This window comes from Bubalus bubalis, chromosome 3, assembly GCF_019923935.1.
Source record: "Bubalus bubalis isolate 160015118507 breed Murrah chromosome 3, NDDB_SH_1, whole genome shotgun sequence".
NCBI lineage: Eukaryota > Metazoa > Chordata > Mammalia > Artiodactyla > Bovidae > Bubalus > Bubalus bubalis.
Genome location: NC_059159.1, coordinates 36,721,340 through 36,748,795, shown reverse-complemented (window position 1 = coordinate 36,748,795; position 27,456 = coordinate 36,721,340). Strand labels below are relative to the sequence as shown.

Here is a 27,456-nt window from a genome sequence, read left to right as displayed (position 1 = left end):
TAGAATTGTAAAGAAATACTTTATTTACACAAAGCGTTAGAATACCAATAAAACTTTAATTAGGGAAGGGTGAAAATATACATGGACATAGCTGCAAAAATCATGAAGGGTATTTCTGGGTATTTTAGTAGGTCTTTGAGATTGTGAGGCCTGGTATTTTTAATGGGTCTAACATTAAGAAAACTTAAGTCTTTTTTTTCCTTGACAGAATTCTACTTGCACTAGATTATGACTACCAGTTGTAATTACATTATGGTCAGATTCTGGCTCCCAAGTAAATTGAGGGGGAGGGGGCAAACAAGGAAAATAAAGGAGTCTGAGCTAGCTGGATGAGAGGTGGTAAAGGCAGGAAGTGAGGTTACAGGAAGTGTGTATATAAGAAGGTGGAAATAATTTCATTCACCAGAATTTCTCCTGGGAAAACACTAATATATGTTGGCAGATTCTTCTAGAATGAGATAGAACTTCCTCCCTTAACATTAGGATCGAGCACAACAAAAATTGGCCACAAAATTGCATCTAATGTTCCAATAGTATATTTAACTGAAGGGTTTTTTTTTTTTCTCTTTGCTAAGCAGTGGGTTTAAGAAGGTAATGGAGCTGGAAGTGGGGGGTTGCTCATTATCTGGCAAGAAAAAAGAAGCTTAAGTGATAAACCTGAGAGGGAAGGACAAAGAGAAAAATTTTCAGTGGCAGTTTGTCCAAGGGCACTCTGAGAACAAAATGTCTAACAGAATATGAACCTCCTTCTCCACTTTTTACACACCAAAATCTTCAGTAAAGCCAGTATTACTCATGGGTATGTTTATGTGAAGGGATCCTTTGTGGGGAGTGTTAAAGAGGTGCTGAGTTCTATATTAAGGGCTGGCAAGGGGTGTATGTGCCAATAAAATGTTCAAACACAGGAATCAGAAGTTAAGGGAATGGGTGACATCCAGGTTTCAAGTAAGAAAGATATGTTTGGGAATAATTCAATTTGAGCTTGAGCAATGAAAAAAGAAATGAAAGCACACTGCACTTGTAATCACCCATGGGAAAGAGGTAAGTTAAAGAACTGCTAAAGTCTATTAGTTCTCTAATAGAGGTATCTGGAAGGATGTGGAAACTGTGTAATCAATCATCTTATTTTTACAGCCCTTTTCTCAAGCCAAGGACATGAACCTGAGGGGACACATATTGGGACACAAGAATAAACCCATTTGATGGGTTTGGGCTATGACCAGTTATGTTTCCAAGGACATGATTTAAATCAGCTATATTCAAATTCATGTAGTAATTAATAGAAAATGTACAAAGGATTTTGAATAAGGCAGTAATGCAACCACCTACCCAGAGTACAGCACAGTGCTTCGGAGCACAGCTCAGGGCTGGAGTCTTGGCTCTAGCACTTACTAGCTTTGTGATCATAAGCTTGATCATGTGCTCAAGTTACCTGACATTTCCCCTGCCCCTCACCTTTCAAATTGGGCTAGAGTACCCAGATCACTAACGGTTATACAACTCTATAAACTAAAGCGCATTCAATTGAACACTTAGAACAGGAGAATTTTATGGTATGTAAATTATACCACAAGAAAGCTGTTTTGTTTGTCTGTTTTTAAAAAGAGAGGATCCACATCATAGGGAGGCTGTAACAATAAAAATGTAAACTGTCTGGCATTGTTCTGACACATAGTAAAAATTCAATAAATACTAGTGATTAGTATTAGTTTAACAAAGAGATTAAAGAATAAAACACTGAAGATACATAAAGTTTTTAAAAAAGAGTTGAGGAATTATTGGGTTGGTTGAAACTTGAGATCATTTAGTTCAACTCCCCTTATTTTACAGATGAGGAAACTAGGGATCAGCAGGTGAAGTGCTTTATTCAAGGTCTAGTTCTTACACCAAACCCCAAGCCTGATGGATTCTCATTAGTGCAATTCCCACTACCTCAGAAAGACTGCCTCAGAAACACTGACACATGAAAAATTGAGGATGTGTTTCCTTGGAGGAAAAAGAAACACAGAGGGGGACACAGAAAACACATGTAGAGATGTTGAAGAAAGAGAATTCCAAGGTCAAGGGCAAACTGAGAAGAGGCTATCACATTCTGGTCCATGAACCAAGGCCCCCAACAGTGGTCATGAGAGCTTAAGTGCTTTGGCAAGGCAGGGGCCCTGGTCAGTCAGGTGAACCTGCTTATCACTGTGGCCTGGTGCCTGCTGACAATGAAGCTGCACAGTCCTCTTTGAGCTACTTCCTGACACAGGATTTGTCAGCAGCAGCAGCAGCAGCAGCAGCAGGAACTGGGACCAAAAGTGAACGCAGCAGAGTTCTTGGGAGCAGTCAGTCTGAGCGGCTGTGAAAGAGCTGCTTCTACTCATGTTGAGTGGCCTGGCCTCACCTGTTTTTCCCCTGGCCTTGCTAATCAGCCTCTCTGGATTCTGAGGGCCTTCACTTATGATCCTGTAAATTGCCTGTCAGTTTCCTCCATCAGGGCACCTCTTCAAATCACTGAGGAAGTCCTAGATGGGAGATGACCCAAGTTTCCTGCTTCTTCATTAATACTGCCATCTTCTAAGGAAACTTGATAGAGAGTTTGGAACATTTTGAAGCTAATAAAGCTTACTAAATCCCAGTGCTAAACAGTGGAAAAGACAGAGAGGTATGTCTTCTAGGCCAAGACTTTAACATTTCAGGGGTTAATATTCAAGGGGTCAACTGTGCCATTCCTAGGAGGTGATGGAATCACATTCTTCCATTTTTCCTGAATAGTAACAATCTGGGCTAGATGGCTGGTGCAGACCCCTAATGTTATGTGATCCACAAGGGGGGAAGGAGGAAGGGGAGGAAAAAGGAAAGAGGAGAATTAAGGCCTGAAACAGCTTTTATGATTTAACTCAGTACAATGAAACTTCTCAATGAACAGTTCATAAAACTGCCTCATCCTTTTTTGTCCAGCTGCTTAAATAAAAATCAATACAAGGACAGGGGAAGTTCTGCCCATTCATCTGATCTGAGAACTCGAGGTGCAGATTAAGAACATGAAGTCTGACTTCAGCTTTTCCCTCAGAAGGCTTTCCTGTTTTGCAGATCATTCCATACAGTGGACACTTTGATGTCGGAGGAGGTGAGAGCTCCGACTGAAGGTCTTCTGGCATTCTTGGCACTCGTAAGGCTTCTCTCCAGTGTGAATTCTCTGATGTATGATAAGCTGGGAGTGCTGGCTGAATGTCTTCTCACATTCATTACATTCATAAGGTTTCTCTCCAATGTGGATTTTCTGGTGGAGAAGCAGCTCAGAGTTGTCCCAAAAGGTTCTGGCGCATTCATTACACTGATGAGGTTTCTCTCCAGTATGAATTCTCTGGTGGACAATAAGGTGAGAGGTCCGTCTAAAAGCCTTCCCACACTCAAAGCACTCATAGGGTTTCTCTCCAGTGTGAATTCTCTCATGTCTAAGAAGTTCTGAGTTCCCCCTAAAGGCCTTCCCACATTCCTTACAAACGTAGGGCTTCTCACCAGTATGAATTCTAATATGTCTGATTATCTCTGAGTTCTGGCCAAAAGTTTTCCCACATTCATTACATTCATACGGTTTGTCTCCTGTGTGAATTCTTTGATGCCGGATGAGCTCGGAACTCTGCCCAAAGCCTTTCCCACACTCGTTACATAGATACGGTTTTTCTCCAGTATGAATTTTCTGGTGTCTAATAAGGCCTGAGCTATGCTTGAAGGCTTTGCCACACTCATTGCATTCATGGTATCTTTCTTCAGTATGAATTCTCTGATGCTGAATAAGCTGTGAGCTAACCCTAAAGGTCTTCCCACATTCATTACATTCATATGGTTTCTCCCCGGTGTGGATTCTCTGATGTAGGATAAGGGCTGAATTCTGACTGAAGGCTTTACCACATTCTTCACATTTATAAGGTCTCTCTCCAGTGTGAATTCTATGATGGTGGATGAGATGTGAACTCTGAATGAAGGCCTTTCCACATTCGTTACAGGCAAAGGGCTTCTCTCCAGCATGAATTCTCAGGTGCCTTCGAAGGCTTGAGTTAGTTCCAAATGTTTTTCCACATTCTTTGCATTCGAAGGGTTTCTCTCCACTATGAACTCTCATATGCTGAATAAGATGTGAGTTCTGGTTAAAGGCTTTCCCGCATTCTTTGCATGTATGAGGCTTTTCTCCCACAGAACTTCTGTGTGTTTTGTTAGGTCCTAAATTCTCTATGAAGTTCTGGCCAGAAGTAGCAAATGTGCTAACTGCCTCTAATGTGGTGTCTCCCTGACGTGTGAGCAGGTTTGAGCTGAGTCTGCAGATTCGCTCACTCTCATCCTTCTCCTGATCTTTCTCACTGGAGGGTGATTTCTTAAAGATAATCAACTCTGATGCAAAGTCTCTCTCCTCAGATGACTCCTGCCCCAGAATCTTTTCTGTGGACTCTCCGGAATGCCCCTCCAATATGTCTTCTTCACACACTGCTCCAAACTCATGACCCTGGCACACCACCTTTGGAAGTTTTTCTTCCATTTTTTCTAAAAATGCCCCATGTGGCTGAGATTCTTCGGAAATTTCTTCCTTGGGAATTACCTCCTTGTTCTCAGTCCCCATCTCACAATCTGAAATGAGAGAAGTAAGTCTGTGAAGTGGCTGTATCACAGCTAAATGAAGCCCATGCTAGGAAGTATGGAACTCAACAGGGTTCTGACAGCACTCTCTGTATCTGGTGAGATTATAGGATGCTATGGAAAAGAAGAGAAAGATTCAGGATTATGGTGGACATGCTACACAAATAGCAGACGCTGACTGAAGAGAGTGAGAGGAATGATCAAAGGAAGAGATTAAAGGCTGGAGACAGGAAATGGATGGTAAGAAGATGCTGATAAAAGTTCCATATTAACAGTGAGTTGGGACAGAACCTGAGGTTGGTAAGGAAAACATTTAAGGAAAATTGTGGCCATATTAGCAGATAATATATGGAGAAGGTTAGGAGAAGGGGCAAAAATGACTAATATGACTTTGGAGTTTATAGAGGCAGTAACCAGAAATGAGTAGCAAGAAGAGCTATCTTTAGCCCAGTGCTGTGGGGCTCACCAGCTCTACAGAATAGGGGATTGTATATGTGGTAGGGGTCACCCATTCAGAAGGTTAACATGACTTAGCTACAATGGGCACAGAAGGAACCACGCTTGACTCCCTTATATTTGGATGAAGTAAGGTTCTAGCTTAATTTTCTCCAGATGGTTACTAAACTGTATCAATACCTAATTTTCCCTACTAATTTGAAATGCCTCCTATACCACAGTCTAAATTTCCATATATATATCTGGGTCCATTTCCAGACTCCTTTCAGTTCTCCTGATCAGTCTATTCCTTCTCTAATACCAAACTGTTCAACCTACTGTAGCTTAAAAAGTTTTAATATGTTACAGAAAGTTCTCTCTTATTGTCTTCTTTTACAAAAACTTCCTGTCTATTCTATTTTTCCAAGTTTTGTAAAATTTCCAAACTTACCCTGATGCTTTTATATCTATCACATCTCTGTATGTCTTCTCTTTTAGTGAGTTTTTCTTATATTTTCTAACGGGTTGTTATTATATATATGTTTGCAATGTTGTTTTACTTATGAGTATTATAACTGACCCCTTTAGGTAATATTCTTAGCACTTTTATAAATCTAAAAGCCTGTATTTAAAAAAAAAAACTTCTAAAATGCTATGGCAAGGATTTTTAGTTGTCTATCCCAATCTTCCCTCTTCCTCACCTCATCAACAGAATAATGAATTTACTTTTCTAGCAACAAGGCTACCTAAGAAAATATATTCTCTAGCCTTCTTTGCAGCTAGATTTTGTGACATCACCAACTTCTGGCCAATGAGACAGTAAAATGCAAATGAAAGCACAAGGGACTTCTGGGATATCTACTTAAAGGTAAGGGGATACATTTCTTCACCCTCCTTGGGGCTGTGCCTGGGGCATTAGGTGACAGCTGGAGTGCCACCTCAGACCATGCATTTACCAGCATGCCCTAGACCAGAGGAGGAAGGACCTTGGGTCCCTGGTGACCCTGTGAAGCTGCCAGACCAGCCCTGGAATGCCTGCCTCTGGATTTCTTTTATCTAAGAGAGAAATGAGGTTTTTCCTTGCTTAATTCATTATGGTTTTTTTAATTTATGAAGTCAAACTTGCTACTAACAGGTACAATGGCCCCAGAGATTTAGCAAGGGTAATAGTAGTAGTGTGAATGAAGAGGAAACAGACTAGAGAAATGTTTGAGAGAACAAATCCCCTAAGACTTGGAGTATGATTGAATACACGCATGAGGTAGGTATAATTAGATGGATAGTGGTACCACCAAGGTTGGGAATATTGAGGAATAGCTAGTTTAGGAAGGCAGATGACAAGTGAGCTCTGATTTGGACAAGATGAGTTTCAACACATCCATACAGTAGTATCAAAGAATCAGCCAAAATATATTGGTCTAAAGTTTAGAGCAGTCAAGAAGAGAGATACAGACTTGACAGCACTCAGCATAGGCAGTAATGAATACAATGTGAGAACTGTCAGATACTGAAGACAGAAACCTAGAAAGCCAAAGCCAACATTCAAGAGTACTCCAGTTAAATTCCATGTGCACTTCAGATCCTTCAACTTTTCTCCACCCTGCTCTCTGTCCCAGAAGGCTAACCTACACAGCACTCACCAACAGGCCCTCTGGCTTCCAGTTGTGTTTTACCAATGTGTTTTACCAATGAGGAGCCCCAACAGGAGGCTGAAAGGAGGGAGGAGAGTGAGGTCGGAGTATTTATCCTCCTGGTTCCTTCCTATGAGGTCTCCTTGAGCTCCTGGTGCCCTTCAACTGAAGTTCATTACTCATCTCAAGGAGTCTGTTCTACCCAGCTGTCTCATATGGGTTCCAGAACCTCTCCTACCTCTTTTCTCTTCTGGTCTAGGGCTGGTGACTACTAAGCTATTGCCAGTCCCAGGTTCCTCAACACCCTTCCCACACCCACACCTTTTACAACTAACTTCTTTGCAAATAAACCCTACTCAAATTATCCTAATTTGAGCAAAGTACCTCTTTCCTGTTAGGACCCTAATGATAAAGGGGTAGTGAGAGGAATATAAGCTCTCCAGGAAGAGAAAGAAGGGTTAATGAAGTAGAAGTACCAGAATACAAAAGCATAGAGGTCACCAAGGCCATAGCAGAGGGAACAACAAAGCATCACATGCAGCTGATAGATCCAGTAGGATAAGAACTGGAAAACGTCTGCCGAGTAGTTACAGATAACATGTGAGAACAGAGTCAGTGGAATGACAGCAGCAGAAACCAGGTGACAGTGGACTGATTAGTAAATTTGCTGCTTCTTTCAGAAAATTTAGATGAAAGGAGGGGACCAAGATGGGCACTAGTGCAAAAGGCCAAAGAAAATCAAAGGATTTTCTCCAATGGGAGAGAGTTGAATATGCTTATGTTAGAAAGGATGGTGCCAATAGACAGAAAGCTTAAGAGGGAAGAAAAGATGAGATTAGTGAAGAAATGAAGATTCTCAGAAGCAGGAGAGACTGGGGAAGGGGAAAAGGGGGATTTGGAGGGTGCCCTTTGTACTGTTCTTTTTCTCTGCCCAGCCTCCAGTCATCCACAGGATCATACCCTGAGGCCTCCTGAGTCACTCAAGGGTGCAGCCCTGGTCAAGGAACCTGATCTCCTACTGGAATCCTAAAGTCTTGGAAGCTTTTTCTACTACCCCTAAAAATGAACTGGAATCTTCTTCAACTTCCCCCACTCAGTGCCTTCTCTAATTTTCCCATGGAAAAAAGGCAGACACTCAAAACCTGGCTTTCCCTTTTCCATTGAAGTTTTTGAAAATTATAAATAATGTGTACCTATATAATTGTAAGAATTCAGCATAGAGAATTTAGCTCTCTTCCTCAACCATGGTACTATTTGAGTTAGGAAGCACTGTCTTAAATAAATTTCTCTCTAATGCTCATCCAAGAACAAGTTCCACAAGCTGGTATTTCAGTCCCTGTCTACTTCTGACCCCTCTTCTCGCCTTTCCTTTTCACCACCATCTCTCCTATAGTTACTTTTTTTCTATCATCTAGCTCCTTACAAAATCAGCATTCATAAAACTCACATCTGTCTCACACCATATGTAAAATCATGTGTTCACAGAAAAACAAGATACAAGACATAGACGTTAGGCATGTATATCTATCCCCAACTTCAAAACTGGTTCAAAATTCTAATCCAGAAAGTCTTCCCCAATTAAATTTTGCCCCCTCTGATTATTTTTACTTTGCATTCCACCAGTGCCACAATATTAATGCCATTAGTTAAATACTGGTTTTAGACACCTTCTTTATAGACACCTTTTATGTATAAATAAAACCATCCTTCTTCTTTTTTTTTTTTTCTTCTTTTGGCCACACTTGGAGGCATGTAGGATCTTAGTTTCCAACGAGAACTGGAACCCATGGACCCTGTAGTGGAAGTGCTGAGTCTTAACACTGAACCACCGGGGAAGTCCCAAAGCCATCCTTCTTTTGACTGATTTTCCCAGAGGTACAGATACACATTAGACCTTGTCCTCATGTGGAAACACTCCACTACTCATAGCACAAATTCAAATTTCCAAACATAATTTCCTGTTTCTCAATTCTTCACTTTTCTAAATTTAAAATGAGTTTTTCCTGGAGAGAGAGAAGATGGACATGCCATCTCAGGAGTAGGCTCAGCACTCTTAGTCCTCAGTTTGGGGGATGACAAGTGTCTGCTGGGTCTCCAAATCAGAACAGAGTTTTCAACTCTGCAGATCTGTATTTCTTTTAATGCACTCAGAAATCCTCATTCACAAAATAATGATGCATAAACCAAATATCTACCAACTTATTAACCCTGAGAAATGAAACTTTTAAAGGACCATACTGCCTATATGAGGAGCCATATAAAACTCAAAAAATTCTTCAGTGGGCTTACAATCATAGCAGGAAGGTTTTTGTGTGTTTAATGAATGATACTTAAATAATGATTCTTGGCCTGGGATTAGGTTAGATGCAGAAAAGTCAACTAGAAAAACCTCTGAAAATACTTCCAGGTCCCACCTCAGATCTCTTAGAGTCAGAATCTCCAGGGATAGGCTAAGTCATCTGTTTCCTTCTTTAGACCATAAGCAAGGATGTTCTATTCATCTTGACATTCCCAGTGCCTAACATATTTCGGGTACCTGGTAAATACACAAGGAATTTGTGTACATGTCTTGTCTACACAAGGAATCTGTGGTACCAGGAGGAAGAACTGGGTATTTCACTCATTTCTGTATCTCAAGAGCCTAGATCGGAAGTCTGACACATTGCTGATGTCAGTAACTAGTTGTAAAAAGAAGCTCCTTTAAAGCACTGTTATCTTCTTTTCCTCTGTTGTCTCCCTGTTCCCACAATCAGCAAGGCTCTATTAACCCTGCGCTCAAACCTACCTCCTTTCCATCACTAACCCTCCTATGCTAATATCCCGTCTGCCGGCCCTGGAGACAAGCTGCCAGAAGGCCTGGAGTTTCTGACACTGCCCGCCATTTCGTCCCCGCACTTTACTTGGGGATGGAATATCTGAGGAAGCCACAGCTCCCATCGGCCCCCAAGTCAGGACCGAGGAAGGGGGTGTCCCTGCTGCTCCTGTCTGGCGACTGACAGGCAGGGAACCAGGGCGAGGACGGGCCCTGGCCGCGTCCAGGGTTTGTGCAGGTGGGGACCCGGTGGGGGCTTGGGGGACCATAACGTCCAAGGTCATACATCGAACCCGGGTCTGGTAGGGGCCTAAACGTCGAGTTTCCGCGGGGCTCGCGGGCCAGGGGTTCAGGAGCCCAGTGCCCTCCGCTCCCCGCCGGGACGGGATGAGGTCTCACCTCACGCAGCTACCGCCCCACACTCGCTCCGGTCGGGCTCCCCAAGCTTCTCCGCCCGCTCGCTCAGAACCCGCAGCTGTTGTCTTGGTTTCACGGGCGACGGGCATCGGCCACTTCCGGTACCCAGGCAACACTCCAGCCAATCAGCACGCGCCGCACTCCCGGGAGGAACAGGTGGTCGGCTGGCGGGCGACTCCTCACCGTTTCCAGGCTTGCTTTGCCCCAGTTCTCGCCCTCACACGAGCCCCACCTCGCCGTTGCCTCCCACACCAGCTTCCTGAAGTGGCCTTTTGCGTCTGGCAATGCCCACTTCTGCCCGAGGATCACCGACAAGCTGGGTCCTCCGAGTTTCCTAGAACGGCTCCAGGGATGCACTTCCGCCCTGGAACCGGCCGCTCTGCACGCTGATGTCGCTCCCCCAAGCATTGATCTGGACTCAAGAAATTGAAAGTTGGCTTCACTTTCTCCTCGGGCAGAGACTGTGTCCTTAACTTCCTCATCTGCATCCCTTATCCCATCACTCCCTCCGCTGACCCGCTGACTCCACGAATCTGGTAAACACAGACCCCTACATCCTAGGAACAGGCCGATCATCTGCTGGGGGCAAAGGGAGACCCACTCTTGAGGTCAAGGAGGGCTTACTGGAGGGAGTGATGTTTAGGCTGAAATCTGAAGGTTGACCGGGAATTACCGGGGTTAAGAGTGAAGGGGACAGTGGTTCAGTCAGTGGGAACAGCATTCTACCATAACCTCATTTCTTGAATAGCTTGATAGTTCTCAACTCAGCACCTGTGTACTTGTTACTTTCTCCGCCACAACTATCGAAGCCCGCGCGCCCTAGAGCCTCTGCTCTGCAACAAGGGAAGCTACCACAATGAGAAGCTGGAGTACAGCAACTGGAGAGTAGCCCCATCGCCACAACTAGAGAAAAGCCCATGCAGCAATGGAAGACCCAGCACAGCCAAAAAAAAACAAAACTTTCAAAAGTGTGGTGTCTGAATCTGCAGCAGCTGGAATGATGGTTAGAAATGCAAACTCTCAGACCCCACCCACAGATTTCCTGAATCAGAAACTGAGGTTAGAGCTCAACAATCTGTGTTTTAACAAGCCCTTCAGGAGTTCTGATGCAGTCTAAAATTTGGGTGTCACTGGTCCAGACGTTCAGTTCAGTCACTCAGTCTTGTCTGACTCTTTGTGACATGGTCTGCAGCACGCCAGGCTTCCCTGTCCATCAGCAACTCCCAGAGCTTACTCAAGCTCGTGTCCATTGAGCTGGTGATGCCATCCAACCATCTCATCCTCTGTCATCCCCTTCTTCCAGCCTTCAATCATTCCCAGCATCAGGGTCTTTTCAAATGAGTCAGCTCTTCGCATCAGGTGGCCAAAGTATTTGGAGTTTCAGCTTCAGCATCAGTCATTCCAATGAATATTCAGGACTGATTTCATTTAGAATGATCTGGTTGGATCGCCTTGCAGTCTAAGGAACTCTCAAGAGTCTTCTCCAACACCACAGTTCAAAAGCATCAATTCTTCAGCTCTCAGCTGTCTTTATAGTCCAACTCTCACATCCATACATGACTACTGGAAAAAGCATAGCTTTGGAACTTTGAAGGCAAAGTAATGTCTCTGCTTTCTAATATGTTGTCTAGGTTGGTCATAGCTTTTCTTCCAAGGAGCAAGCGTCTTTTAATTTCATGGCTGCAGTCACCATCTGCAGTGAATTTGGAGTCCAAGAAAATAAAGTCTTTCACTGTTTCCATTGTTTCTCCACCTAGTTGCCATGAAGTGATGGGGCCAGATGCCATGATTTTAGTTTTCTGAATGTTGAGTTTCAAGCCAACTTTTTCACTTTACTCTTTCACTTTCATCAAGAAGCTCTTTAGTTCTTCTTTGCTTTCTGCCATGAGGGTGATGCCATCTGTGTATCTAAAGTTATTGATATTTCTCCCGGCAATCTTGATTCCAGCTTGTGCTTCATCCAGCTGGGCATTTAGCGTCATACACTCTGCATATAAGTTAAATAAGCAGGGTGACAATATACAGCCTTGACGTACTCCTTTCCCAATTTTGAACCAGTCTGTTGTTCCATGACCAGTTCTAACTGTGCTTCTTGACCTGCATACAGATTTCTCAGGAGGCCTGTCAGGTGGTTTGATATTCCCATATCTTCAAGAATTTTCCACAGTTTGTTGTGATCTACGCAGTCAATCTTCCCTGAGTCAGGAAGATCCTCTGGAGAAGGAAATGGCAACCCACTCCAGTATTCTTGCCTGGAAAATCCCATGGACGGAGGAGCCTGGTTGGCTACTGTCCATGGGGTCGCAAAGAGTCAGACACGACTGAGCAACTTCACTTCACTTCACACAAAGACTTTGACATAGTCAATAAAGTAGAAGTAGATGTTTTTCTGGAACTCTCTTGCTTTTTTGATGATCCAGTGGATGTTGGTAATTTGATCTCTGGTTCCCTGCCTTTTCTAAATCCAGCTTGAATATCTGGAATTTCACAGTTCACATACTGTTGAAGCCTGGCTTGGAGAATTTTGAGCATTACTTTGCTAGCCAGACATTAACAGTGTTTCATTTGATCAGCCCCAGTATGTGGGTTAAACAGGAAAAGGATAAGTTGTATCCTCCTAGCTACTTCCCTGCCTACCTGCTTCACTACACTAGCCAATTTAGAAGCCATATGGAGCAACAGGGACCTACTAAGGGAAGAAGCCAAGGCATATGGTCCACAAATAGCCCTTCTCAAGACTGGGTGTATGAGGATATGTATGACTGGGTAGGGGCTGGTGTTTCACAGTCTCCTAACAGGTTCAGGACTTCCATGGAATTGCTTCTTATATGTAAGTATGAGCAGTGTTGCTCCTCTTGAAAAAAAAATGGCAGCCAGGAATGTCAGCCACCTCTTGAATTCACACAGAGACAGGAATATGGAAAATAAAAGGCATATGGCTCTTGCTCACCCTTGTCCCTTCTCTTCTCTCTATGGGAGATGTGGGGAGGAGGGCTACCAGCACTGGCTACTCTCCTCTCTTAGACTTCAAAACCGTGCCACTTCTCAGAGTAGCTTACAACTCTGATTTGGACCTAGTACCGATCATAATTATATTTTCTATCCTCTATGGACAACATTCCAAGCTACTACCAAACTGTTCGTAACAGCACTCAGTGTCCCCTGAGATTTAAATAACATTGTAAATGTAAGTTTTTGTGAGGATTCTTGAAGAAATTACCAAAAGCACCCACCTTGAAAACCTTCATGTCTTTCAAAACCCTTTTCTCCCAGTGAATAATCCCAGGCCAGGGCCTGACCTAACACAGGGACACTGGATTGGTAGCTTTCTCTTCCTGTAAACAGCTCTTCTCTTTCAACTCCCCACATTCATTCTTTTTATCACCATCACCTCTCTCCTTGATCCTGCCTTCCTTTCAACTGCACCAACCTCACAGTACATTCAACACACCAGAGTCTCACTCAGCACAACACAAATGCATCCTGCCTTATGTGACTTAACCATTTCATATGAATACACCTTTTCCCACACACAGAGTGCTCCTTAAGAGTCAGAATTTGGTTACACATCCAGAAGAGCTGCCAGCCATTCTGGGCCCATGTTCAGTATAAAGCGACTGACCTGAAATATTCATATCTCATCTCCACACTACAGCAACCGGCTGAAGGTGAGTCAAGGCTCAATTAAGTCTTCAGTGTTCCCCTCACACCTTCAGCTATGAAGATGCAAGGAAGTGAAACACAAAGGCAATCTCCTTTTCTAGGGTTAACAATTATCCTGGGGAGCCCAGAGCAACCAGTTCTGAGCCTGGTTCAGCAAGGTCATGTTAAAGAAAGAAAGAAAGTGAAGTCACTCAGTCGTGTCCAACTCTTTGCAATCCCATAGACTGTAGCCCACCAGGCTCCTCTATCCATGGAATTTTCTAGGCAAGAGCACTGCAGTGGGTTGCCATTTCCTTCGCCAGGGGATGTTCCCGACCCAGGGATCGAACCCGGGTCTCCCACGTTGCGGCAGACACTTTACCATCTGAGCCATGTTAACATCTTAACATCTGAGGTCATGTTAACATTGTGCCAAAATAGGAGATCTTTCCTGGACAAGTTCTAAATTGAAGAGGTGCCTTCAAGGTCCTGTAAGGTCCACGTCTCTTTCCCTCTCAGGTGAAACCATGGTCCCTTTCACGTGGGATGTGTGTGTGTGTGTGTGCTCAGTCATGTCTGACTCTTTTGCAGCACCATGGACTGTAGCCCACCAGGCTCCTCTGTCCAAGGGATTTCCTAGGCAAGAATACTGGAGTGGGTTGCCATTTCCTTCTCCAGGGGATCTTCCCCATGCAGGGATCGAACCCTCATCTCCTATGTCTCCTGCATTGGCAGGTGGATTCTTTACCACTAGCGCCACCTGGGAAGCCCTTCAACATGGGATAAAATGCAGCAACACCTGGAAATCTCACTCTCCAGTGACTGGGCCATGGTTCAGTTCCAGGTACAGAGGCAGAGAAGAGAAGGCTGCTCTGGCAGAGGGGTCAGTGCTGGGCTTTGAGGAAGGAGAGCTGGAGGTGGTGGCAGGAAATGCACTGGAAATAGACAAAAGCAGAATGTACAAGGGAGCAAGTGATCAGAGGAAAGAGCTTAAAAAAACTAGCCCAGGGCATGAGGCTCTTCTCCAGAGCTCTGGAGTCTTCACAAGGTCACAAAATAATGAGCCCACCTGAGGAGTGTGAGCCCTTGTGCTCAAGAGCCTCTGCTCCATAACCAGAGAAAGCCTGACCACAACAAAGACCCAGAACAGCCAAAAAACAGAGCCCACATGTCACCAGGGCTAAGACAGCACCTCTAGTGTCTCTGTTCACTGAGCCCCTCATCACAACACTTCAAGAAACTGCTGCTAAGTATAGTCTGAATTCCCATATGAGTGGAAATCATTTGCCATGCAGACCAAGGCAGTCCTACATGAATATTTCTGAGGCTCTATTTTGAGAAAACAACATGGGAGGAGTGTTGTGTCCAAATCCAGGTGTCTCCCACCATCACAGGGACATGTTAGTTCCCAATGTGACTAGAGAACCTGCAGGAGGCCAGAATGACTCCTCACTCTATCTTCATGATGCTGTTTTTCCAGCTCAAGATACAGCCCCTAAAAATCATGGATATTTGGGAAAGATGAAAACTTGAATTCGAAAAGATACATGCACCCCCAACATTCATAACAACATGATTTACAATAGCCAAAACATGGAAGCAACCTAAATGTCCATCAAGAGATGAATGAACAAACAAGATGTGGTATATATGGAGACAATGGGATATGACTAAGTCATAAAAAAGAATGAAATACTGCCATTTGCAACAACATGGATGGACCTAGAGATTATCATACTAAGTAAATAAGTCAAATAAGTAAATACTAAGTAAATAAGACAAATACATGATGTCAGTTATATGTGGAATCTAAAAAAATGATATAAATGAACTTATTTACAAAACAGAAATAGACTCACATACATAGAAAATAAATTTATGGTTACCAAAGAGGGAAGGTGGGGGGAAGGGATAATGGAATTTAGGATTAACAGATACACACTACTATATATAAAATAGATAAACAGGGCTTCACTGGTGGGTCAGTGATAAAGAATCCACCTGCCAATGCAGGAGATATGGGTCTGATCCCTGGTCCGGGATGATCCCACATGGGGCGGAATAGCTAAACCCTTGCACCACAAATACTGAGCCTCTGCTCTAGAGCCCAGGAGCTGTCACTACTGAAGCCCACACTCTCTAGAACCTGAGCTCCACAACAAGAGAAACCACTGCGGCGAGAAGCCTTGCACCACAAGTAGAGAGTAGTGCCTGCTCTCCAAAACGAGAGAAAAACTGTCACGGCAACAAAGACCCAGAACAGCCAAAAACAATAAATAATTAATTTAGAAAAATAAGGATCTTCCATAAAGCGCGGTGAACTATATACAGTATCTTGCAATAACCAATGATGGAAAAGAATTTTGAAGAAGGATGCATCCAATCTGTCTATCTATATAACTTATCACTTTGCTGTATACCTGAAACTAGCACAACATGGTAAACCAACTATACTTTGATTTTTTTAAAAACCCTGGATGCACTTCAGTGCTTCAACAAGATCCTTTCTCTGTGATGCAACCTCTCAGGTTAATGCGATCCCTTTGCCATCGCCCACACTGTTTATTGTTCTTTGTACTTCGTTTTCTCTTATGCCACACCCCTACCCACAATCCTGTCCTTGGGTTCAATGCCACTGAAATCCATAGTTGTGATGACCCTTTGGGGTCGCTCTAAAGCAAAAGTGTCCCTTTGTCTCTTGATGCTTAATTCTGCTGCCAACACCCACACGTTCTCTCTCTAGATTTATCTTGGGCTTGTCGTCTTCCTCCTTGTTCAAACTCTCTCTACCCCTGCAGCAGTGAGTTATTCACATGATCCTCAACTTCACTACATTCATGCCATATACAAAATCAAGATAAAGAGATGTTATTCAGGTAGGCAAAATACAGGCTTTCAGGCACAGTTTAAAAGAACAATAACAACAAATCCAAACCTTACAAATACTGAACAAAGCTTCCAAAGCCCTCTCGTATATACTGGCCATGATCAGAGTCTCTGGAAGCTTTGGCTGTCTACAGCAGCTGCAGAAAAGTCCTTCACAGGCGAAGGTGGCTCAAAGGATTCAGTGGCTGGTCCAGGTTTACTCAGGTCAGAAGAGGGGAAACCAGATTAGCACCCACATCTTCAGACTCCTCCCCAGACTCTCCTCATTTCAACCTGGCTTCCTTCCTAGAGTCTCACTGAATACACACCTACCTCCATCTGGCTCAGTTGGTAAAGAATCTACCTGCAATGCAGGAGACCCAGGTTTGATCCCTGGGTCAAGAAGATACCCTGAATAAAAAAATGGCACTCCACTCCAGTGGCCTGGAAAATCTCATGGAAAGAGGAGCCTGGCAGGCTATAGTCCATGGGGTCAGAACAGTTGAACATGATTTGGTGACTAAACCACCCATCCATCCTTTAGTGGGGCTCTGTTTTGTCTAGGCCAGTTTTGCCACTATTTTGACCAACAATCAGTTCCAGAGAGAAAGTTTCAAATCTAACATCCAGAAAATCCACATTTGGTTCACATGTACATAAAGTGTCTCCCATCTACTGGAATAAAATCCTGCATGATAAGTATATTTGGGTTACCACCTGGCTTCCATACTTCAAGACCTGGTTCCAAAAAATCACATCCACAAAGCCTTTCATGCTTGCTCTCTTCTCATTTCAATCACTCCTTCACTGTCCTCCAGTGACCTTTGGCATTTGGGCTAATTTCACCTTTGGTATCTTGTATTATGTTGTAAGAATATTTTTCATTTCCCCACCTAGTGATAAGAACCAAACCTGCCCTCAGGGACTGTGACCAGAGCACTGCACTAATCACAGATGGTCTGTACATGTTGCCTAAGAAATGCTTACCTGGAAAAATCTTCTGTAATTAAGCTGAATTTTAACAGTGGCCTTAAGGAACAGTACCTTAACCCAGAAGAATAATGGCAGGGATTTGGGACACAGGGTAAAGCTGGTTAAAACAGCAAATGTAGCCAGTTAGCTCCGCAAAGCTCCTTCTATGGCATTGTTGTTGTTTAGTCACTAAGTCCTGTCTGGCTCTTTTGCTACCTCTTGGACTGTAGACCTCCAGCCTCCTCTGTCCATGGGATTCTCCAAGCAAGAATATTGGAGTGGGTTGCCAATTCCCTCTCCAGGGTATATTCATGACCCAGGGATCGAACCCACGTCTCCTGCTTGGCAGGGTGATTCTTTACCACCAAGTCATCTGGGAAGGCCTTCTATCCCATTAGATCAACAGTTATGATGGGGTTGGTAACTTTTTCACAGGGTGGATAAGGAACCTTAGCTGACCCTAGAGTCCACAAGTTCCATATAACATTGGAGTGTCAGTGAACCAAAATACAGCAACCAGAGGGATCAGCCATCAAGCTTGGTTAATTTGTTCTTTATTTTTGAATAAGGCCACCCCTGGATAAGCAGCAATCAATCTTATAAAGTTATACCTTCTAGAAGATCAAATTAGACCTTTCCTTAATAAGACTGAGTATGTAATTTGACCTACTGTGCTAGACCCAAGGGAGGACACGATGATCCAGGGAATATCTTTGGTGCCAAGATGTTGGAAGAATCTGGGACTATTTCCAGCACTAGTGGGCAAGGGTTTAAAGTCTCTAGAGCCCAAAGATACAAGCAGCATCCCTGGAGGAGATGGACAAACACCTTTAATTGGGAAAATAGGCCACACCTCCCATCATCCTATGCTGCTTAATATGAGATGTCTATATAGTCAAAGCTACAGTTTTTCCAGTAGTCATGTATGGATGTGAGAGTTAGACCATAAAGAAGGCTGAGCACCAAAGAATTGATGTTTTCAAATTGTGGTGCTGGAGAAGACTCTTGAGTGTCCCTTGGACTGCATGGAGATTAAATCAGTCAATCCTAAAGGAAATCAACCCTGATTATTCACTGGAAGGACTGATGCTGAAGCTGAAGCTCCAATACTCTGGCCACCTGATGAGAAGAGTTGACTCACTGGAAAAGACTCTGACGCTGGGAAAGAATGAAGGCAAAAGGAGACGGGGGTGGCAGAGGATGAGATGGTTAGAGAGCATCACAGACTCGATGGACATGAATTTGAGCAAACTCTGGGAGACAGTGGAGGACAGAGGAGCTTAGCATGCTGCAGTCCATGGGGTTGCAAAGAGTTGGACACAACTTAGCAACTGCACAGCAACAAAACAACTATTTAAGATGTAGGTTTGTTAGGGTGAGAGGAGAAAGGGGCTGAACCTGGAGGAGACTGGGATTCATAGAGAGGGACATAAATAATTACATTAGACCTTGTCAGAATCAGGGGACTCCTTTCCTTTGACAAGGCCCAAGTGTTAAACTATGCGAGACAGTGGACATTGCAGTCCCCCAGAGACCAGTCAAAAGACTGTTTTGCCCTCTGGAACAACACACTCAACAACAGCACACAATGTTCAGGTATGACTAGGTTTGTTTCAGCCCTCAGCTTGTGGGACTAGCCTTCTACTCTAAAAACATATGAGAAATGAATTCTGCTTTATATCCTGAGATATAGAACGTCTGTATTGTGGGGAGGAGACCCAAAGAGCTTTGCCTAAAGCCAGGCATCTGCTTCTAAGGGGTAGGTGTTCTAACTTCTGGGATAGATGATCAACAGAAATGACATCCACGAAAAACTCCATGACCTCCTTGGAAGCAGGTTTAACAGGCAGATCTGTTCTTTGGTAGCAACATTAAACAACAACATGCCATAATTTTAGGGCAAAAAAAAAAAAAAATCCCAGGATGCTTTGTAGACCAAATATTTCCAAGTTTCTGGAGGTAAGAAACATCAGCGAAGCTCCCCAGGGGATTCCAGTGTGCTCTCATGTTAAGAATCCCTGGTTAGGGACCTCCCTGGTGGTCCAGTGGTTAAGACTGTGCTTCCACTGCAGGGGACATGGGTTCAATCCCTGGCTGGTGAGTGAAGATCCTGTATGCCATGTGGTGTGGCCAAAAAATAATTTTAAAAAATCTTTTTTTAAAGAATCCCTGGTTAGACAATTGGGGAGCCACCTAGATCTGAGGCCCAGCTGACTTCTCTGGAATTCAGGTGCTCCAGGCAGGTGTAGATTTGTGAGTGAAAGTGGCCTTCTGACAGGAAAGAGGAAGAGGGGCCATCGTACCTTGTAAAGGGTTAGGGCCCAGCCCCTGTTGTTGCAGAGAGGTGAAAAGAATATTAGCTTAAACACCATGAGACCCAGCTTATAGTCCTGGCTCTACCATTTATTATTTCTGAGACTTTAATAAGTGGCTTAACCTCTTGGCTCTATGAAAATGGGCACAACTGCACTCATCACGCCTGATAAGAAAACCACCACCATTACAAAGCTGACAGGTTTTGGCAAGAAATGAGTTTCTGGAGACATTACACAATTTAAGGTAATTTCCCCCAAAGGAATAAAGATAAGGTGAGCTGGTATCATCACATGACTCATAACCCTACAGTCAATGAATATGTTTTGCTCAAAGGCTATGTTTGTTGTCTATGTGATTTCACAAGGTACTCTTTCCTAAAGAAACAGGATCAAGTGGCATAGTGATTGTTACAACTTGTCTATGGAGTTTTATTACATCTTGCTTTCATTTTTCAATGCTAACATGAGCGTGCATGCTTGTGTGCTTAGTCGCTGCAGTTGTGTCTGACTCTTTGCGGCCCTGTGGACTCTAGCCTGCCAGGCTCCTCTGTCCATGGGATTCTCCGGGCAAGAATACTGGAGTGGATTGCCATGCCCTCCTCCAGGGGGTCTTCCCAACCCCAGGATGGAACCCATGCCTCTTATGTCTCCTGCATGGCAGGCAGATTCTTTACCACTGAGCCACAGGGGAAGCCCAACATTAACACCATTACACAGAAATGCAAATATGAGGTTATAGAACATAAAAACACTCAAATGATAACAGTACATTTTTGCCATGTTTGTAATTCTTTGTTTTACTTATTTTAAATAAGCTTTTAACTTTAGAACAGTTTTAGATTTATAGAAAAATTGCAGAGGTGGTACACAGAGTCTCATCTATCCCACATTGTTTCCCATATTAACATCTTACCTGAGAATGGTACATTTGTTACAATTAAGGAACCAACTGATACAGTTATTAACTAATGTCCAGTATCTTATTCAGATTTCCCTAGTGTTTATCTAGTGCCTCTTCCCATGCCAAGATCCCATCCAGAACACATTACTTTTAATTGTCATGCCTCTTTAGGTTCCACTAGGCTGTGCAGTACATTTAAAAATAACAGTCCACAACATAACCACAGAAGGCACAAAGCAAATCAAAACAATGGCCAAGTTCTCATGATACTCACAAAGGACTCGGTCATTTGTTTACCGGTTCATTAGGGTGAACAGTGTCCAACTTCCTTCATGAGCTTTCAAATTGAGATTCCTGAAATTTTGTTTTAATTGGAGGGGATTTGCTTTTTTCACTCATTGCATATTAAATGAATTTTTATCACATGATTTCAAATTATTCGACACCTTATAAAATGCATCCAGTAATACCACACTATTATAAGGCACTTCCCTTAGTGAGCAGAAGGTAGATTTCAGATTCCCAGGCCCACCTCGGGAGACGGTGCTTTTGAAAGGTCCAGGATGGGGGCAGAGCTATCTGTATTTTAACTCCCAGGTGATTCTGATGTCTCAAGGCATCACTAAATGTAAAAGTCACCTTAGGACGTCCCTGGTGGTCCAGTGGTTAAGAATCTGCCTGCCGATGCAGGGGACATGGGTTTGATTCCTGATCCGGGAAGATCCCACATGCCTTGGAACAACTATGCCTGTGAGACACAATTAATGAGCCCATGTGCCTACAGCCTATTCTCTGCAACAAGGAAAGCCACCACAATGAGAAGCCCACACACGGCAAAGAAGAGTAGCCTCCATTCACTGCAGCTAGAGAAAACCCATGCACAGCAACAAAGACCAAGAGCAGCCAAAAATATAAATTTTTAAAAATAAATAATATATAAAAGTCACCTTAACCCTGAGGAACAAGGCTTTCAGTTTAAATTCAGTATCCAAGTAACACAACCAGCCTGGATGCTAAAATTCACACTCGAGAGAATGAATGATTCAGTGAACATATGCCAAGACACACAAGTATATAGGCATCCTTAACCTACATGCAGGAAGTGCTCCTAAATTTTATTTTTAGATTAGCTATTGAAACCAGAAATATATTTATGTACCCCTGGAACACTGTTATGACCATTGGGTAAGTTTTCTTGTGCTGTGCTGTGCTTAGTCACTCAGTCATGTCCGACTCTGCTACCCCATGGGCTGTAGCTTGCCAGGCTCCTCTGTCCATGGGAACTCTCCAAGCAAAAATGCTGGAGTGGGTTTCCATGCCCTCCTCCAGGGGACCTTCCCAACCTAGGGATCTTAACTCGGGTTTCCTGCACTGCAGGCAGATTCTTTACCAGCTGAGCTACCAGGGAAGCCCAAGTTTTCCTAATAACCACCAAAATGTATTTTTCCCATAACACAATGATACATTTAAAAGTATTTTCCAAAAAAGTTAAAAAAAAATTAAAAATACAGGTGCTTTCCAGCGTTGAGAACCACTGGTAAAGCATAGGCTTAGAGACAGCCCTACACTCTTCCCCTTAGTAGCTCTGCATACCTGGGAAAATGACTTCAGCTTTGTACCTCAGTGTTCTCACCTGTAAAATGGGATAATATTAGTTGTGATGCACAGGCTCAGTAGTTGTGATGCATGGGCTTAGTTGCTTTGCGGCATATGGGATCTTAGTTCCCTGACCAGGGATTAAATCCACATCTCTTGCATTGCAAGGAGGATTCTTAACCACTGGACCTTCAGGGATGTTCCAAATGGGATAAATTATTAAATACATAAGATTCTTGTGAGAACTGTGAGATAATGCACAAAAAGCTCTTAGCATATACCAGGCTCTAGAATGTGTACAATGGCAGTTAACTCTGCAGCAACTGCTGGTGCAAACAAGGAGAGGAGAGATGGTGCAGTGGTAAAGAATCCTCCTGCCAACACAGGAGATGTAAGAGACGTGGGTTTAATTCCTGGGTTGGGAAATTCCCTGGAATAGGGAATGACAACCCACTCCAATATTCCTGCCTGCAAAATTCCATGGACAGAGGAGCCTGGTGGGTTACACAGTCCATGGGGTCACAAAGAGTCAGACATGACTGAGTACACACATACACAGGCAAGAGTTGAAAGAAAGGGATAGAAGGAAAGAGTGCTCGTGTGAGGATTTTCAAAGTGTAATCACAGTAGATGGGGAAATCTCAAAAGGCACCGCAGCAAGAGATATGTTTACCTGTTAAGGCGTCCTCTCCCAGCTTGGGGGTGAAGAGGCAGTGTCCTCAATGGGCGTCAGGTGGCGCCACAAGGCTACAAACAGAGTCCAGCTTTGTGTGGGAAAGCAGATGAGAAGAAATGAAAAAGTGAAATCTCAGAGCCCTTGTCAATCTGACACAGCTGCCACTTTGAATACTGGCAGTGTCTTTTAAGTCAGGGGTTTACATTTCAATAAACCCATAAAATTCAATATACACACCATTCCCCTCATCTAGATTCTTAATTATTTCTATACCAAGAGACATGTTGAAACATGCATACTGTTTGTGTATTACTTAATATAAAAATATCATAACCAGCATTCCAAAGTAAGACAAGCTGTTTCTATAGGCAAGTACAGCAGTGAAACAGCAGCCCTGGTGGAGAAAAGAAAAGAGGAAAATGCGATGAACATTCATGACAACTGGTGGAGATGAGTGACCCAGTATCACCCACCCCTCTTAAGAGTCCCAGAAGTTGGAATTTCTCTGGTGGTCCACTGGTTAAGAATCTGCTTTCCAATACAGAGGGCACAGGTTTGATCCCTGGTAAGGGAACTAAGATCCCATATGCCGCGTGGTACAGACAGAAAAAAAAAAAGAAGAGTACAATTCCCAGTTCTCTTTGAGCTGGTGTGGACGCATAGCTAAGCCCTGACCTGTGCGACATGAATGGAAAGGGAAGTTTGTAGGAAATACCCTTGAGAGACAGATGGCAGGCATCTTCTTCCATTCTCTGCCTACAACATGGTTTTGATGCCAGCCGCCCCACCTTATACGTGAAGGCAGGAGCTTCACCCTAGAGATAATCCCAGAAGGCTCTTTAGGAACACTGAATTGCCTTTTATGTGAGAAAAAAAACTTAAATCATGAGTAAGCTGTTGTTATTTTGGGTCATAGCCAAACATCATCCAACTGACATTTCATGTAAGAGCCCTGGCTTCGTTTTTTAATTTTTGGCCACGCCACACAGCATGTGCGATCTCAGTTCCCTGACCAGGGACCAAACCTGTGCCTCTTGCCTCTAACATTGGAAGCACAGAGTCTTAACCACTGGACCACCAGGGAGGTCCCTCTGGCTTTGTTTTTAAAGGATAACTTTTGTATTTTAAAAATATTTGGATAAAGAAAATGGAAGATAAGGGACTTCGCTGGTGCTCCAGTGGCTAAGACTCTGTGCTCCCAATGCAGAGGTCCTCAGGTTTGATCCCTGGTCAAGAAACTAGATTCCACATGTGGAAACTAAAGATCCTGCGTGCTGCAACTAAGACCTGATCCAACCAAAAAAGAAAAAAGAAAAGTAGAGAAGATGGTGACAGAGATGTAAAGACAACTTTCAAACTTATAAGACTGACAAGCATCATACGGAGAAGGGGGAAATGTCAACAATAATACAGTAAAAATGTTGCTAATTGGAGTCTTCTTTCAGTGCAGTCTGAGAAGAGGGAAAGTCCAGAGTGGGAGGATTAAAGATCTACAAAGCTCCTGCTGTTGAAACAAGCTGGGCTCTCCCACTAACTCTGAATTACTCACCAAACTAGTAACCAGTGCGGTGTCATCAAGGTCATTGGTTTCTGAGATGAGAAAGTTAACAAGTAGAGGTGACGTTTAAGGTATTAATCATTCAATATTGAGTCACCATGGACAGACACTTTTCCAACAGGTAGTTCATTTTTATATTTACTGAACTTTCTGGGATGATAGTAAGGACTGTGAGATAATACATTATAATTATGTATTTCACGAGTGTGTGTGCTCAGTCATGTCTGACTCTCTGCGACCCCATGGACTGTAGCTCGCCAGGCTCCTCTGTCCATGGGATTCTCCAGGCAAGAATACTGGAGTGGGTTGCCATTTCCTCCTCCAGGGGATCTTCCCGACCCAGGGATTGCACCCGGTTCTGCATTGGCAGGCAGATTCTTTATCACTGCAACACCTGGGAAGCTCACTTACATATTTAGTAGTAGTCTTTTCCTCTGGGAAAAGGAATGCTTTGATAGTAAAGACCAGAGGCCCATTAAATGGGAAAATCACAGATGGGTTCCTTCCAGAACAACAAATGAGGCCCAACAGTAAACGAGGCCCTTAACCGTGCCCCTAGTCTAGAGATACCCTTTGCCTGACATTTGTTGTTAGCAATACATAGACAACTATAGCTGTTTGTGCTCTTTTTCATTTGCTTTTGAACTTCTATCTTTGGGTACTTATAATTGGTTTAAAAATAAAGTTCTGCGGCTGAGATGTTTTTTAATTTCTTAAATAGAAGTCCTTTGAACTGCCTTGGATCCAAAACAATCTGCCGCCTGTTCTGCTTTTCCTGGGTACTCCAGCAAGAATATCAATATTGAAGTCCTCAAGACCACTCTCAGATTTGATGATTTGCTAGCAGGACTCACCAAACTCAGGAAGCAGGTTTATTACAGTGAAAGGATGCAGATTAAAATTAGCAAGGAGACGGGCTTCCCTGGTGGTCCAGAGGTTAAGACTCCGTGCTTTTAACTGCAAGAAGCAAAAAGCTCTATCCCTAGTCAGGAAGTTCCACATGCCATGAGAGAAAGAAAGAAAAGAAAAATCAAATTAGAAAAAAAAAAAAAATTAGCAAAGAGGAAAGGTGCATAGGGTGGAATTCAGGAGAGACCAGACACAAACTTCTGGTTCTCCCTTTTCTGGGGAATCACACAATCAGTGCATAACTCTCCCAGCAACAATATATGACAACACATACATGGTGTTGCCAAAAAAGGAAGCTCAAGCCTTGCAGTTCAGGATTTCTGCTGGGGGTCAGTCATGGAAGCACGGAATGCCAGTGTGACTGACCTTAGCTATTCAGTCTTTGGCCCAGATGCAGTGTGGCCCAAGCCCGTAGGCATACAGAACAGGTGTTCAGGATGCATCACATTGTTAACATAAACTATCTGGTATGGCCCAAGGCCTCAGATATACAAATTCTCTTAGCAGGCAAGATTTCCCAAGGGTTCAAAGGTTATCCCCCAGGATCTGGTTAAGGGCCAGCCCTGGAAATCTTGGGAATGGGCAGAGTTCGTGCAGCCCAGACCACTGAGTTCTCCCTCTATTTTTATAACAAAGCCATAAAAAGTAATAATAATAACCCCAATACCTTTATGATAAAGAACCATTACGTGAGCTAGCCTCTGAAAACCTTGGTTAGAGTCCAACCAAATCATTTTTATTTTTAAGATTTTTTCATGTGGACTATTTATAAAGTCTTTATTGAATTTGTTACAATGTTGCTTCTTTTTATGTTTTGGTTTTTAGGCCGAGAGGCATTGTAGGATCTTAACTCCCAGAGCAGGGATTGAACCCACACCCCCTGCACTGGAAGGCAAAGTCTTAACCACCAGACTGCCAAGGGAAGTCTCAAAGCATGCTTCTAACAGCGATGTGTCAAGCATGGCGGCACTTGGTAAATGAGTCAGTGGACACAGGGAGGGCCATTACTGGTGCCTCGGAAGATGGCAGAGCTGTGTCTTAAAGCCACTTGGTTTTTCCACCTGGCTCTGTGACTAAGCCCATTCCTACAGCTCTTTCCCTCAGCTAGCTTCCTCCCAAATGTTTCCTTCATTTTTCCTTCCATCCCTTCCTCTCTGCTCCAGCTGTTCCAAGACCCCCTAAAATCCAAATTTCCATTCAGTCCCCTCCAAGCAAGCCATCCAAGCTCTAGGGCTTCCCTGCAGGGCCAGGACTAGACTGAGCCAAGAGAGGCACAAGGTCATGCAAGAGATCAAATGCCTCCAGGAATTCCGTACCTCAGACACTCACTCTGGTCCTGGCCTCACATTCTGTCTTGAAAGGGTATCTGCTCAGGAACCTGTACCCCTAGTCTTGCATGTGTTGAGAGGAAATGGGCAAGTTTGAGAAGAAACACAGAAGCCGGGTTCTGGGAAACAACTGAGCATTAATTCTCACAGGCATGAATGCATCTTCACATCCTCCTCTTTAATATACACCACTGTAGTGGCTAATTCAATCAACATTAAGTTTCAGAAAATAATTTTATCAGTCATCATCCACTTCTCTTCATTTTTACCAGGGACAATCCATCCTTCAACCCTTTCAAAGGTATGAGGGCTCTTATACCACAGCACCCTGGAATCTTTCTTCCCAATATAAACTACTTCTTGATGGTGGAAAGCTTGCCGGGACCCTTCAGTTCAAAGTCTTCTTGCATTTCCCTAATTCCAGGTAGAAAATTACTACAAGAGCTATCAGGAGCTCTGACCCTGATTGACAAGGACATTTGATCTACTTACATGGCACGACAAGTCAGAAAGCTTCCATTAATTTCCAAGGATTACGTCCAGTGCTTTTCCAACTGGTGTGGTACTTCTGATGATTTAGAAAGAGGAAATGTAAACAAACTTTCTTCCACGTTTACCATTTGATCAAGGACTCATGTAAGAAATGTATGAACCAAGGCAGTGCATACAGGGATCTGCCAGCAGCTTCGCATCACAAAATAAATACACAGAGACATTCCAATTGCTCGAGTTTTTATTCTCTCTTTTTTCAGAAGCAGATTCTCAGGCACAGGTCTAGTGAG

General features: G+C 43.5%; 1 protein-coding gene across 2 annotated transcripts; it reads right to left on the bottom strand.

Annotated features, from left to right (window-relative positions):
• ZFP3 (ZFP3 zinc finger protein) lies at positions 1-27,364 on the bottom strand. Of its 2 annotated transcripts, none has more exons than XM_025280765.2 (2): positions 27,167-27,364; positions 1-4,608 (listed from the first exon to the last, which is right to left on the bottom strand). In XM_025280765.2, the coding sequence occupies exon 2, from the start codon at positions 4,598-4,600 to the stop codon at positions 3,077-3,079; it is 1,524 nt and encodes a 507-aa protein (XP_025136550.2). In that variant the 5' UTR covers positions 4,601-4,608; positions 27,167-27,364; the 3' UTR covers positions 1-3,076. The 2 variants fall into 2 exon arrangements, with proteins under 2 accessions (XP_025136550.2, XP_006060107.2); XM_006060045.3 differs by lacking the exon at positions 27,167-27,364 and adding an exon at positions 9,895-10,591.
• Positions 27,365-27,456: the final 92 nt, after the last annotated feature.